At 45.2% G+C, this 15,894-nt stretch overlaps 1 protein-coding gene across 2 annotated transcripts in view; it reads right to left on the minus strand.

Moving 5' to 3' along the window:
• PRDM6 (PR/SET domain 6) overlaps positions 1-15,894 on the minus strand; it is a 101,668-nt gene that overhangs the window by 21,786 nt on the left and 63,988 nt on the right. For both annotated transcript variants that reach the window (XM_059416684.1, XM_059416683.1), the window contains 2 exons: positions 9,731-9,858; positions 6,067-6,191 (listed from right to left, as the gene is read on the minus strand). In XM_059416684.1, coding sequence (XP_059272667.1) covers positions 6,067-6,191; positions 9,731-9,858 — 253 coding nt within the window. The remainder of the gene's footprint in view (positions 1-6,066; positions 6,192-9,730; positions 9,859-15,894) is intronic.

The following is a 15,894-nucleotide window of genomic DNA, read 5'->3' on the forward strand; positions in this document are numbered from 1 at the left end:
GTACAGAACAATGTATATAGTATGTTACTATCTGCAGAAAAGGGCAAGGAGAAGAGTGAGAGCCAGAGAAAGTGAGAAAGAATATGATCTAATAGAGTAGACACACACACACACACACAAATGTCTGGAAGAAGATCTGGTGATCTATCAACTGACTTCTAAGGGGATTTATATGTCCATAGCACCTCCTGGATTTTTATCTATGGAACCAAATGCCCTAGCAACAAAACACACAAATGAACTGAAACAATAAAATAAGAAAACCAATGAGACTTCACTTGGGCCGTTGTGATGCCGCCGAGGAAAACGTGACGTGCTGGAGACTACTGCACTGGTCCGTGCCAAAGCTGATGCTCTCATTGACCGAGGGGTAGCAGAAGAGATGAAAAGAAGCACACATATGAATACCTAATCAACAGGGTTTTGTAGCTGATTGGAGAGAAAGGTGAGTGAGAGTGAGGTGTTGGGGTTTCTGGAAAGAACTGGATGAATGGGGGTGAGCTACTGAACTGGGGGAGAAGCAGAATGGTTTTGGCTGTACATGCTGAGTTGGACACTCTGGTGAGATACCAAAGGCAGAGGTGGAGTAGATAAGTGGACAGGAATATGGGGCTCAGTAGAGAGATCTGGATTGGAAATGCAAATCTGGGAATACCTAAGTCAGGTCCCTGGGGAAAAGACTCTGAAATGGAGATTTGCGGTTCTGAGGGCAGGAGGACCATGTCCATGGAGGAGATGGACAGCTCCGGAACTAGGGAGGTACTTCACAGTTCTCCTGCTCTGGGACAGATGAAGCAGTCCTTAGTAGCCCCACATCAACCGGCCACTGACATGGACCACATGGAAGGGGAGCACAGCTGAGGGCAGAGATGCTCTCTTAGGCAGAAGGTAATTCCTGGAGACAAACTCATCTGCAAGCTGACAGCGCCTTATTCTCCCACAAACCGGGGGAATGAGTGCCTCGAGCTAATAACAAGGTTGCAATCTAGGTAGCACACCTCAGCATTCCCAAACACCCAGAGAGATCACATCCTTAAGGACAGTGGATTTGCTTGCGTTTTTTTGGTCATTTCTTGCTGTGGGTGCTTTTCCAGGGGTGCGTCTTCTGCTGGGAGTCCCTGCAGATACAGAGGCATCCCTACGGGGTGGCTTCTCTCTGCTTCTTCTAGCACCCTACAGGTTTCTGCGGCTCTGGACCGATCTTTGTTTGTTTGTTGGCCCAAGGTTTCTATAGCCGGCAGGTAGTACAAAGTCCAGCCCCATAACACCCCAAGGGCCAGGGCTGGTTTTTAGAGAGCAGCACTCGGTTTTTCCCAGCGGCCTGAGATGACAGCTCCTTGGCTTCCTAGATGGTGGGAAGTCTTCTTCGGGTCCTCAGTCAGAGATGGAACAGTAACTTCCAGTCCTTGGACTTATAGAAGAAGGGTAAACCCAACTTCACATGGTACACAAGGGGCCTAGAACCTAGACGCCTCCCAGCTAGACTAGCGCTCGGCTCAATCCCCTTCAGCTCGGCTTCATGCCCACGGCCGCGTCACCAGGTTCCTGCATGGTGTCTGCTGTGTTTCTGTGTGCTCACGTGCCTTCTTCTAGATTTGAGGACAGGGCCTGGGCCTGCCATCCCCGTGTTCCTCATCCCAGGGCTCGACCCAACAATACTGCAAGCTTCTCCAACTTCCCAGACGGAAGACCTGAGCCTGGGCCTAGCTCCTCCCTGTCGGCCAGACAGCAGGGGTGAGGGGCCCTATGCAGAGGAACCCCTTTTTGTTTCCTGCTCTGTACAATCGAGAGAAAGAAGCAGCGCTGATGTCAGCGTGGGAACTATGGCAGGGACGAAGAGGTCCACATTCCTCTACCTTGGTGTCACAAGGCCAAGGCAGAAAGAGCAGCAGGGAGACTTGTTGAACATTGATTCCGTTTTTTTTTTTGTTTTTTTAATTTCCTCTGAGATGAATATGAACACACTACGGTCTTGACACTTGGTGGGAGCGAATCCCCCACCGGAAGCTCTGGGGAGCCTCGTTCCTCCTCACGGAGGCAATCTGTTGACACCGGCTTTCCTTCGGGCTCTTCGGAAAGGCTGCCTTCTCTTTGGGGCCCCGCAGCTTTCAGGGGCTTGTCTTGAGGGTGCCCACCTTGAGGGCACCCACCGTTTCACGGGAGCCCCCGGAGGGGACGGTCTCTCAAGCCTCAGCCCACCGCACCCACTCAGGAGGAAATGTGTACTTGCATCGTTAAAAGGACCAGGGGAGGAAAATGATCTTTTAAGACGTGAAAATGCTCAGGAAGTATTATTCGCTAAGTAAAATCACGTTTCCCTTGAGCGTCTTGGGCCACGTAACCATTTTGTTAACAAAAGAAACTACAGGGCCGAGATGTTTCATCCCTTCAAATAATGGCGGCAAAAGTCTCCAGACTGCTCCAGGAGGCGCTTATTAATTGGTGTGTGTCCGTGGCCCGACAAGGAGGCTCTGCTGAGGCATTTAGTCACCTAAGTCTCTGGTATCCAGAAGCCTCTTTTTTTTTTTTTTTTTTTTTTTTTTTAAGGTATCTGATTTATTTTGTGGCTAGCTCAGTGGGATAAAAATTGTCTTAGAATTGCTAATCCAGTTGAGATGATTTAAATTACTCAGGGCTGTGGAAGGCTATCTGTTAAATTATCTGTCCATGCCCTTTCACACATTTGTGCTTTTAAATCACACCGAGTATTTTCTGTGTGCAGAAGAAGGAGCCCACGTTATAAAGCAGTCCTGGCTCTCTCCGTGAAGCCTGGGGAATGAGAATCCATCTTAGAGTTAAAGTCATATATCTCCCCTACGCTATCTGATGAAGCTTTCCGCTGGTTTCTGGGTGGCCAATCACATGACAGATATATGACTTGGAGACAGGAACTGAAATAAAATTCCTGTAATACCCTCGGGGGGAAGGGGGGATTGTCACCATGGAGCATTTTCATCAATGACTTCATTTTCTTTAAACTTCCCTCCACCCTCACTTTGAGCTCAGAACTCCACGCACAAGAGCCGCTTGGTCTGCCTCCTGAATCCACCGTACTTTGAGCCGCTGCGGTTTTTCAGTTTTTCTTCCGAGGATTTCAGGTGCTAAATGATACGACAGAAACCCTGGGAGACTTAATGGAATTCAATAATCAGCAACCTCAAGAGTGCTTTAAGCAGTCGGAGACTAGGACAGAGAAGGATTAAAAGGCAAAGCATCTGGTGTTTCCAGAAAATACCCTTTTGTCGGCACTTCGGCACCGAATCCAAGGACCAGATGGTACGCTCTTGAATATCTACTGTCAGGTGGCTGTGAATGGCACACAAGACCCCCCAGTTCCTCCAGCCCGATCCTATGTAACAGCATCATGAGGTGGAAGCAAGGTTGCAAATGTATGACTTCCACCTCAGAGATCACATCAAGGGTAAGAAATGCATTCCCCAAGAAGTCATTTCCATGGTGGTTTCCATTTCTCCCTCATAACTCAGTAAGCGGCTATTCCATCCTTCTGGTTCCTCAGACCAAAGCCCTAGAGTGATCCTTGACTCCTTTCTCTCTCATTCAGCACCTAAGGTGCCAGCAAATGCTGTTGGCTTTACTTTCAAAGTGCATCCAGAATCCAACCACTTCTTACCGCCTCCACCATGTCTACACTGGCCCAAACCACCACCATCATCTCTCCCCCTGGATTCCTGCAAGAGCCTGGAACTGGATTCCTTGCTCCACCCCCAAGTCTTGCTGTCTGGTCTCCAATCAGTGGCCAGAGTCATCCTCTTAACAATGGCAGCTGGAACACAGCACTCTTCTGCTCAAAACTTAAACTCCACTGTAAGCGCCCTTCGCATGGTCCATACTGAGGAAAAGCCAGGCTTCTGCCAGGGGGTCCTTGTTCATGCCCCACCTGATAATGAAGTGACCTTCTCACCTCATTCGCTCCAAAACACCCTTGCTGACTCTGGGAACACTGTTCCAACAGGCCAGGGACATCCCCATCGTGGGGCCTCTACCCTTTTCACCTCACCACTGGGAACACCCTTCTTCCAAACAACATGTGGCTGACCCTTCCCCTCTTCAGATCTCAACCCCAAGACCACCTTCCCAGTGGGGCCTACCCTGATCACTCTGAAAAGCCACAACTCCCCACTCCTGGCATGCCTCCTCCCTTCTCTGCTTTCATCTCTCTACAAAGCGTTACCACCCAACAAACAACATATGTACCCACTTCTTTAGTCATGTATTAATCTTTCTCCCTCCACTAGAATGTAAGCTGCATGAGGGCAGGAATTCTTGGCTGCTGTATCTGTAGGACCTATAAAGACACACAGGCCCACTGCAGGTGTCCGATAAACACCCGAGCACTGAGCGAACACATCCTTGGGCTCCGAGCAATGTCCGTCTGAGCTCGAGGCTTTGATAGGCTTATTCTCAGACACTTCTGGACATGCACACCACAATAAGCAAGACTTGCTACGCAACTTGTAAGACTATAATAATACAGTCTTCAGATCTGTAGTGAGTTTTGTTAGAGGAAACAGAAGACCTTATAGGATTTTGGACATGCCTACAGATCAATTCCATACTCCAGAAGATGGGGGTACGTCAAGATTCAGGAGATAGGTCCATGTTGGCAGGTCAGGGGGCTGGATATTGGGGTCTTTCCATACAAGGACCGTGGTCTGGTGTGAGGACAGCAAGGGCCTGGAGACGTGGGGAGATGGCATGTGCTGGTCACGTGTGCATAGCTGCATTTAACACCCGGCACACACGCATGTCCAACACTGAGATCTGCCTCCATGGAAACAGGCACTCCCTCAGACACTCCCCCAGAGCATGACTGCAGAAAAAAACTTTCTGGTAGAAACTTGAGAAGCAAGAGGAAGGTACTGAATGTCGGAAGATTCCTTTCTTTGATTTGAGATTGGTTTGGGGTTAGGGTAAAGGAGAAAGGGAAAGCTGACAGGAACACGCTTTTTGAGGGTTCTGTGTTTTCGCAAAGAACATAAGGACAACGTGGGAAAGAAATGTCTCTAATTGTCGCATTTTCCTCAGGAATAGCATGAACACTTTTTTCGTTTTTAGATTTTGTGTGTGTGTGTGTGTGTGTGTGTGTGTGTCTGTGAGGGAGAAAGTCAGTGGGAAAGGAAAAATAGCACTTCTTTTTCAAAATGAAGTTTGTTTAAGAGAGCTGTTCTCTCTCCATCTCCAAATTATTAGCTTATCACAATTATCCCTTGGCAGTTTGGGGCCAAGAGGGGGGGAAAATGATATCATCGGAAACCAGTGTTTCTCACTGGAAACCCCTCAGAATGACCTCATTCTCTTCCAAATCCTGGAAATCACCTTCAAATATTTTCCCCCAAATTGATAAAACATAAATACAAATTTGAGTAGAAATGGCTTCAAGGTTTGAATTTGCCTGGATGGTAGAAATTATTATTATTTTTTTTTAGAGATAACGACGGCCACGGTCATAAAGACAGAAGAGCGTTATGTGGTTTGTTTTAGACTAAGACATTTAGGGAGACAAACTCCTCCGGGATGGGTCTATAATTTTTGCTACCGTTTCTCACTCCAAGGACTACTTAGGAGGAGGCACACCCCATCAATCAGAGGGCTTTTTCTCCTCATTACATAGCACTGTTTTCTCATTATTTCATTTTTGCCTATAGCATGCTTCTGGCCGGATGGTGTATCACTTGAGAGCAGGAGCTGTACCTCATGCTGCTCTGGTCACCCCACTAGGAGGCAAGCAGGGAACCAGACATGTAGTAGGTACTCAATAAACACCAGCGGCCTTCACCTTGCTGCCAGAGATCATTTAAAACTCTGACAATGGTTGTGGAATCGTCAACAGGTGAAGCCAGGACAGGCCTGTGGGAAGTTGAGACGCCCTGTGGGAAAGCAAAGGACAACAGAGGGAAAGAGAAACTGAGGAAACAGACTCGTGCACATTTGCAACACGCATCAAAGCGAACCGTATGACAGGAGTCTCAAGCAACGCTCTTAAGACATTAGCTTTCAGAAAGAGGTATTGTGAGAGGTGAATTCAGAGCTAAAATAAAGTCTTACAGTTTTCATCCTGCGCAATGCATTGTAAGGGGATCCCAAAGAAAGACGTATAGCTGTCATTGTACCACACCAGAAGCTCGGTGCCCCTGGGGATATCTATACAGGCTCGGTAGAATATATTCGACCTATTCAAAACAAAAGAAAACCCAGCTTAGTCAGAGGTACATTGTTATCGGCCCCAAAAAAGTTCTGCCCAGCTCCATCTAAACAGTTTGTTTGTAATAAAATCTGCACACCCCACCTTATCATTCCCAGCAACCAAGCAGAGCCTGCACCCCAGAGCAATAAACGCCTTACAGTTTCCACAATGTCCCTCCACAGAACACTGGGGCTGAAGAGACAGAGATAACAGAAAGCTAGGGCTCATTAAAAAAAAAAAAAAAAAAAAAAAATCCCAACTCATACTAATGAGAAAATTCTGTCTCTTGGCAAATCACAGACACTGGTGCCTCACCCTCTTATATAAATTAATACTACTAATTTCTGATTTGAAGGAAAAGCATGACACATGTTCCCGCCACTCGGCATTGGGAGTCCCCAAATTTGCAGTAAAATGAAGCAGCTTTGGGATCGAAAGACTGAGGGAAGTTAAAAAAAAAATCTTCCCCGTTGCCTGTCTCCTAAAGTTTGCTACAAGAGAAAAGAGAACCCCTCTTATGGGGAATGAATGGAAATTCAATAAATACAAGGGGAATGCTTGACTCCGGCTGAAAGATTACCTTCCGAAATGATAGAGTGAATGCACTGAGAAATAAACATTTTTCATAACGGCTTCAGTACTGTAAAGAAAAACTCACAGATTAAAAAAAAAAAAAAAAAAGGAAAGGAAGAAGGAAAAAATGAGGAGACCGTGACCAGTTTCCTCCATGAAGAATGGCTACACATAGGAGCCTCAAGTTCAAGATAAAAGTGTTTAGGGTTGGTGGGCCTTAAATTTAGCCTATCTGTAAGGAATTGGCTGTAGCACGGCAATTTGTTCCTTGTATAACACTGCAGACATCGGGCGAATCCTTCACCACATTTTTCATGGCAGTGAGATATGCACTTGTCAACATATTTCGTCACCGCAAAGTGGCTCTTGGCAATAGAATCATAAAGATCAATAAAAAAGTGCAGATTCTCAATATTTTACTCGCAGCTGCAAAAATTTCATTTATCTTGTTATTTTCCTTCCTTGCTGCCATTCTGTCTCATGAGGGCACTGCTAGCTAAGCAGAATGTTTTTCCCAACATTCTATGAATATCTGACAAAAACTCCAGCCAGTCGTCCGGACCTCACTACACCCTGCCTCCCTCCCGCAACTCCGAGAGCTGTGCATTTTATTAATTCTTTCCACTGCTACATAAAAAAATCAAAATTGGAGCCGAGCTATAAATCACTGGCATCTCCTAACTTGAGAAAAATTGAGTCGACTTTGTACTTCACCCTTGTAACATTTCATCTCTCGGTTTGGCTTCCCTTAATATAAACACAGCGCCCGGCAAATGAATGTGCTAAAACCAAATGACACACTTTGCCGCTGAAAGAGCAGAACTGTTTTCGAGTGATGGGTGGTCTTGTGAGGCACTGAGTAGGCCGAGAGGGGGGGAAAAAAAAAAAAGAAGGAGAAGAAAAAAAAAGTGTAAGCGTACACCGTTCCTTACAAGCGGGCAGAGCTTCCAAAGCTCGCAGAAATCTCTGCATGTTGAAGCACTTCAAAGGGATTTTTCCCTTTTCAGATAATATTTCCTTTGCTGACATGTATTTAGTATTGTGGTTGGATGACTCATAAAGATAGCTCCGTGGCGTCCCAACGCAGTCGAAGCAGAACACATGCCAACAAACATTATTGTCAGCCTCAAAATAAAAACAAAACGTTCAGCGAAGGGTCAATCAATCAAGGGCGCTTTGAAGAAAATTCCATTTAGATATTACAAATCATAACAGAATGAATCTAAACCAGCTGACTCTTCGTGAAGAGGACATTCATGTACAATAAAAATGAAGCTGGCTCTTCAGGGTCCAACTTTTCTATTTTCTTACTCTTGGACGTGGTCACTGGTGATGGATGCCAGTTTTTTTTTTTTTTTTAATTGTGTTTTTGTAGTTCGTTTTAGAGCGATCCGAAGTAATCGAAAACAGATCGGCAGAGAGATCTAGACGTTTAAGCGCCGTCCTGGGAGGGGGAGCTGTAAAATCCACTCAAGACTGACAGGTAGGTGACTGACTTACTGACTTGCCCACCTTCCTCTTGGGGGCTTCTTGCTTCCCCCGATTCAGTGTTTGCCTCAAGGGCTCCCCGGGGTGATCTCTCCCCGAATGAGAACAAGCACAGCGTTTGCTCATTTTCTAGCTCCGAGTTTCATCAAACCTTCATGACAGAAACGGGGATGCTCTAGAGCCTGCACACGGCCGTGTAACCGAACACCGTCATGCACTCTTGCACCAAAACCATTATTTAATGAACTTTAACTGCACGAGAAACCAAGGCAGTGAGTCACTCGCTGCCCAAATGGGTTCCTTTTGCACTGGAGACCTTCGAAGAGGCGGCCAGATCCGTGCAGTCTTTAACCTATAAGGGGAAGAAAGCCCCCTTCCCCTTCCCTCTCCCCCCCCCCCCTTTTCCTTTTTAAGGGCTTCATGTTTAAAAACTAAAAAAGAAAAAAGAAAGAAAGGAAATAAATAGCCACAGGCAGGACTCCAAGTTGCCGAGTACAGGGCCTTCTGCTTTGATGTGTCTGTGGTGCCTAATAAAACTAAACGGTTGCTTCTGATTCTAAAGGGAACACGGCTGTTTATAACTGAGGTCATATATTTATCCGGCACATGTTTTCGAGGGATTTTGAGGAAAGGGCTTTGATTCCCCCTCTGTGATCTGTTTTTGGGTTCTCGTCTGGACTCCAGCACCAAGTGGGGATGCCAGACCGACAGGTGCACCGAGGGGAGGCGGGAATCCACCTGGCTCCTCCCCCACCCACGAGATTCTGGGAAACGAGGGAGGCAGGCCCCGCCTCCACTCGCCCTGCTTTGGGCTCTGCGCACCCTTCTCAGGATAATGGGGGCTTCTCTAGGCTCTGCAACTGCCTCATCCCCTGAAACACAGTCTGAACAGTCGAAGGGCCAAAGCCAAATGCTCTGGCACCCTCCGAGGGAGCAGGAGAGGGGAGCCCCTGCCGCGGAGCCCCTGAGTTTGAGAAGAGCAGCCTCGCTGGAAACTTCGGGCAGGGTGGGCGCTCCTGCTCGGTTTCCCACGCCTCTGTGCGAAGGAGAGTTTCCGGAGGCAGCAAGCCTGCAGAGCACGGGCTGCAAGGGGTCTGGGGCTCAATTTCTGTGCAAGCCCATGTCTGCTTAGGGGATGGGGGAAGGGCGATCACCCCACACGGGCGGGGTTTCCAGGCTCACTGAGAGGCTCTGGCGGATGTCTGGGTTGATGATACCGAAGGAGCCTGACCAGGTGCACCCAGGGGAAAGAGGCCTTCCACAAACACCTTTATTCCTCAATTTTCATGACATGACTGTTGCAAGAACTTAGGAAGCCTCCAGAAACCTGGGGAAAGAAATCCCTGTCCGTCCCCGCAGGGTTCTGCCGGGTCCTTCACAACCAGCAGCAGGCCTGAATTCCTCAATGGGAGCGGAGCCGAAGGGCTGCAGCTCTGTTAAGGGGTAAATCAAGATATACATTACCTGTACTGAACTACTGTTAGATTCTGCTCTCCGCAGTGCCTTGCACATCGGATATACCTCATCCAGCTCGACTTACTAGGCTCCCCACCATCAATAAAGTGCTGTAGTGTCCCATCTTGGTCATAGATCTAGAGAAGAGGTCAGAAGGTCAAGTAGTTAGAACGGATCATCAGCAATCATTTTCTCTGCTTCCCTCAGTGTCTTCAGGTGTCCGCCGCAGAAACAGAGGGCCTGGAGGTTTGGGGGGGGGGCGCTCATCAGAGCCTGTGGAAACTCAACCGGAGTAACGGGGAAAATATTCTTGGGTGATGCAAGTCGACCATGATTTTCTTATCAAGCCCATCTTCCCTGTATTCAACATATTTCTGGTATCTCAAGGATGTGAGGGACCATGTTTCCCAAAGGATATTTAAACCTATTTTGACAGGCTACTCTTAAGTAATGAGCTGCTGGATAAACAAAGCAAGCTGAAGGGAGAGGCCACGCGGACATGGCTGGAACATCCACATGGGAGGCCCCCGGGCTCAAACACGGAACTGTTCGATGGTCCTCAGGAGGGAGTGACCGTCGGTTGGACAAGCTCGGTGACACCCAGCAGAAAGCAGGTGGAGCTTTATAGAAATAGACAGAACTGGTAAACACAAAACAAAAACAAAAACAAAAAAACCCCACAAAACCAAAAAACAAAAATAAAACCTCTCCTCCCACCCCGATTTAGATGAAATAAATGGACTAACACATCGCAGAGGATGTGGGACTTCAGCTGTCAGGTTCTGAAACTATAAGGAGGACTGTCAAAAAGAGAGAGAGAGACCCTCAAAAAGAGCAAGAAAAAAAATTTAACTGCTCTGTATGGGTTTCAATGTCTTCACTGAGGTTGCTTTAAGGCACCTTATGCGAATTTGCTTTTAAGATCATTTCCAAGGAAATCAAATCTGCTTCAAGCCAGGCAAAGAGCATGGGACAAAAAGTCTCATGTGTAACATCAGTCCCGTGCCCCCCCAGAGTCAGCACTGACCACCAAGGTAACTGGCTTCCACCAGTCAGCCCTGGGCACCTTGGCAGATATGGTCTCGATGAGTGGGAAATGAGGGGTTTCCATAAATACAGCAACTCCAGAAGGGACTCCCAGTCCTAGGGGCATCCGGGAAGGAAGGGCTACAGTTCTCAGAAGGACCACAGTATGGCTGGTCCCTTTCAAATAAAATCAGCGAGGGGTTCCTGGTAACTGCTGGGGTATTCCTCAAAGCATCCTGACAAATCATGTCTCTTACCCTCCCATCAGTCTTTCCAGTCTCTTCCAAACAGACAAGGAGAATACGTCTTACAGACAGACTTGTTGGTTACAGTAGACCCTAAAATTATTATTGTCATTCATATTAATTTAGCTCAGTATTTCTGTTCTGGGGGCCAGAGGGCTTAGTGATGACAGTTTCTTTTATTATCTCCAGTCATTTTAAACAGCTGACTTTTTTTTTTTTTTTTTTGCTTTTCTTCAACTCATTTGTCTCCACTCCCAACCTTTCCACTCACCCCCTCCCCCCAAATAAAAGACATCAATCTAATGAAGGCAACTATTGGAGAAACTTTAACTGGGTAGTGTGAGAGCGTGATCATAGCTGATAATTAAGGTCGCCTGGGACAAATAAAGAGAGTCCTAGATTATATTATATTTAAGATTAATGACCTCTTTAAATTCCTGGTCTGAGGATCAGGGCAGAGAACAGAATCATTTCACACGGCGGATACATCTGCTCTCTGAGGAAACGAACGACGGGCTTTGCATTTCGGTTCAATCCCATGGTAGTTATTCTGTTGTGCTTACTGTTGTTGTGTCCTTTTTAGGAAGCTAAAAGATTCAAAGCCTCAACCCCGAGTTTGCTGTTGACAGCCCGTGCGACACTGAACAAAAGCCATCAGTTCCTCAGACACCAATGTTTATCTAAAATGGAGCCAAAAATGTTGATGACCCAGTCCTCTGCCCTATCCTTCCCTGATGAACAAACTTTCCTTGAGAGCTGCTGGTGAAAATAATTAAAAAGCATTCTGAGAAGTATAATTCTCCTTTGTGCTCCCAGCTAATGGCATCAAAAGCACGTAAAACTCTAACATGTGGGGCACCTGGGTGCCTCAGTCGGTTAAGCATTTGCCTGCGGCTCAGGTCATGATCCCAGGGTCCTGGGATCGAGCCCCGCTTCGGGCTCCCTGCTCAGTGGGAAGCCTGCTTCCCCCGTCCCTGCTCTTACATGGGTGCCCACTCTCTCTTGCTCTCTTTCCCTCCCTCTCAAATAAATAAATATTTTTTTAAAAACCAACAACATCCCTAACCTTTACCTATAGTGGCTGCTACCATAAATGATGGCTCGTCTGAACAAATGACACTAGCCAGTCAGCCTTGAAAATGAATATAAAGGGGTTTCTTCCTACACGCCCCCAACGACGTAACTACAGGAATCCAACCATTTTTACCTGCCTCCTACCTGCCTGGAGGGAAAGTAGATGGCTATTTGTCAGGGTTTTCCAAGCATCACACAGCACAGCACAGGGCATGAGGCTTCACTGATTTTACACCATGTCACACAGAACCGGGACGAAAATCTCAGGTGCTCGGTTAGATCCCATAGCTGTGTACCCAATCGGAGTTGAGGCAACTCACTCGACCTCGATGTGGTTTTCTCCCCTGGCCCCCAGCACCTGGCCATCACCAAATCCAGGTGAATCTGCCTCCTAAGTGTTTTCCGAGTGTATCCCTCTTGCACCTTCCAAGTCTCTACACCGCGGCCAGACAGATCTTTCAAAACAGAAATCTGATCACATCCATCTCACCTAAGCTCCCCTGCCAAAATAAAAGCTTCCTAAACATCATAAAATATGATTCATAGCACGTGGCATTTCCTCAACAGGGCTCATCGTGCTAACAAGATCAGCACCTCCTATCAACGTTATTTAGAGAGACCAAAAATATATGTCTGCCTACTTGACTGACTCAGGACAATCCTGGACCCTTTCTGGTCCGTGCTGTTAAGAGTTACCATTTAAACTCAGTGTCTTTTGGGAAAGAAACAATGGGCAAGAAAGTACTGATGATATTTCTTATTTATTTCTCCAGTAGAAGAAGAATTAAAGCGGGAAAACCAGGATACCGAAATGTAAGCCTAAACAGGAACTAAGGATGATCTCCTCAGAAAAGCTCTAGGGACTCATTTGAGCCTTATCATTACTCTCCATCATCAGTTCAACTTTGTTTCCATTTAAAAAGAGTTCACTGTGTTTAAAAAGGGGGTGTGTGGGGGTGCCTGGATGGCTCAGTCAGTTAGGTGTCCGACTCTTGATTTCAGCTCAGGTAATGGTCTCAGGGTTGTGAGAGCAAGTGTTACATCAGGCTCCATGCTGACCATAGAGCCTGCTTAAGATTCTCTCTCTTCCTCTCCCTCGACTCCTCCTCACCATGAAATTCCTCAAGTAACTGAACCATGCAAGGACACGGTACCTCTATCCATCTATTCTACCGGACGTGGGCGGACTTTCTTCCTCCAAGATGGAAGGAACTTCAAGTGAAGAAATGCTTCAGCAAGTTGCAGGCTAGAGCAACAATTTCAAGTTCAGGAAGGTGTTTTTGGAGGTTGTGTTAACATCTACAACTGTGTGACACTAAAGTGAAATTTTAAATTAGATACCTAGTAGGTCTTTAAACACTGAAGGAATTTAAGGAGATGAATTAATGCTGACACCAACATTCATTTTCCTTTCAAAAGATTTAAAATAAGCAGAAAAATACCAAAACCCATGCACAAAGTGCTGAGACAGACCTCTCAGGATCTACAAAGATGTCAAAAAGGTCAGAAATTTGATTCATTCAAGCAGTGACAATGAAGGCAAGAGAGTGAAATTTATATGAAGAGAAAGATTCATTCTGGAAGAACACTCAAATAAAGCATAGTTTTGCTTTAGACTTTGTGCTCTGTTCTGAATGAACATGAAACAACCAAAGTTTTAGTATTTGCTCCATTCTTTCTGAAGCAGCCAAAAAAATGACCTGGTGAAAGTGTGGGAAATTCATGTAACGAAGATAAAATTTTGCAGTAAAATACTCTTAAAACTATAGCAAGTATATCTGGCATACTGGTTTTAGAAAGGTAGCTCCCAAAAAAAAAGAAAAAGAAAAAAGGAAGAAGGAAAGAAAGCAAGCAAGCTAGCTCCAGCTTTGCTGAAAAGGATTGTAAGAAAGCACAGTCATGTTGGAAAACACTTTGGCAACATCAAAATACAGCTGATGATGCATAAATCCTAGGACTCAGCAATATCACTTCTAGGAAACTTTTCCACTGAAACCCCCATATGTGTGCCCAAGGAGACAAGTCCAAGGGCATTCATGTAGCATTGTTTGTAATAGTAAATAATGAGAAATACTGAACTATCCATCATCATAAGAAAAGTAAATTGTGCTTTAATTATTCAATACAACAGTATAAGACACTTAAAGAAAATGAACGAGAACTGTTTGTATTCAGGCCGGGTTGATACGGATAAACATCAAGAACAGAGAGCAGCCGATTAAGAAGAACAGGGTGCAGACAGATACATATGATACCACTTGTTAACATTTCAAAATAAAAAAAATAACAATAGCATATTTTATGCTAGCATATTGCATTATACATGTAAATAATTACATACAGAGTAAAATTCTGAAAAGACACTGGAAAGGTTCCTGATAACTTTATCAGAGCACCAGCCTTGGGAAAAAAAGGAATAGAAACAAAATAAAGGGAATTTATCTGAAGTTTTATCTGAAAAGCTTCATTTTTCTTTAAAAAAAAATCTGAAGCAAATACGGCAAAATCTTAACACTTACTTTTTTGCTGACCTGTAAACTGACATTTACACGTTATATTTTGTGCTTTTTGAATTATTTTTCCAAAAAATCAAAGAGAAAAATAAATGAAGTCCTAGGCATTTATTTCTTTGTAGTTTGGTTTTTGCATGTGTTGTTAAAAGAGAGAAGCAGGCTATCTTACCCAAGGTTAAAAATGCTATCTGAGTTATCCTCCTGGGAAAATATTTGTAATACGTATCACTACATTATCAGGCACTGATTTCTTTGGTGGTGATGTTGTTGCTGTTTTAAAACCATTGTTTTCGGTCTGCACTTTCTCTTTTTCTCTTTTATCAATGGAACTGGAGAGATAAGGGGGAAAGCTAATTCTTACCTTTTTAAGGGGATTTTTGCAGTTTTCAATCCAATAATATCTACTGGGACGCCACACATGTGGTTCAAATAATGATCACACATTCTCAGTTATGAACCGTACATGGCATTAGCTGAAAACTACCATGGGAAAGCCGTGCATTTATCACAATCCTGGATATCAGGGAGCACCACTCTCTCCTGTGATCTTACCTTCTAGAACATGAATCTACTTTAAATGAGAACAGAAGTAAAGAATACACCGTGTTGTGTTATAAACACTAATCCCGAGTGGCTGGTCCGTGGCTTTGTCATTTATAAGCACTGCCAACTTACATTAGTGATAATAATCATAGGAAATATGGAAGCCAACAACTAAGTGGGGCTCATTTCCACATATAGCAAGAAAACTATCTTCTGAATGATAGTAACTGGCACACACTGGTAGCTCTGAACACTCTCTCTTTCTCCGAAGCTAGATCTGCAAACTGGGGGCTCTCAGGCTGAACTTAAAAAAAAAAAAAAAAAGATGAGTCCCCAATCTCTGACCATAATACAGTAGAGCAGAGAAAAGAAGGTCACCCCCCTTTAGATCAGTCATGTGCGTTTCCAGTTCTCCGCAGTCTCTACCCCTCCCTATTGTCATCCAGGCTCCCTATTTCCCTAATTTACTCACCTGCTCAGCCTCATTAAGCATTTAAATTTGCAATCCCAGCCATAAAGGAATTACTGCTACCACTAAAACAGTCTGTGATAGCTGGGGGCACTTTCAAGGAAAACCATTTGAACTGCTAATGTGGAAACAACTGCAAACATTCACTCCTTCTGTGCTGCCCAGAAGCCACCATCTGGTTGAGATCCAGGCTTTCTGTGCTGCAGTTTTCCAAGGAGTCAGAGAGCAGAGTTCATTTCTTTCTTTCTTTCTTTTCTTTCTTTCTTTCTTTCTTTTTTTTTTTTTTATCAGCAGAGGCTTTCC

Source organism: Mustela nigripes, chromosome 12, assembly GCF_022355385.1.
Source record: "Mustela nigripes isolate SB6536 chromosome 12, MUSNIG.SB6536, whole genome shotgun sequence".
Classification (NCBI taxonomy): Eukaryota; Metazoa; Chordata; class Mammalia; order Carnivora; family Mustelidae; genus Mustela; species Mustela nigripes.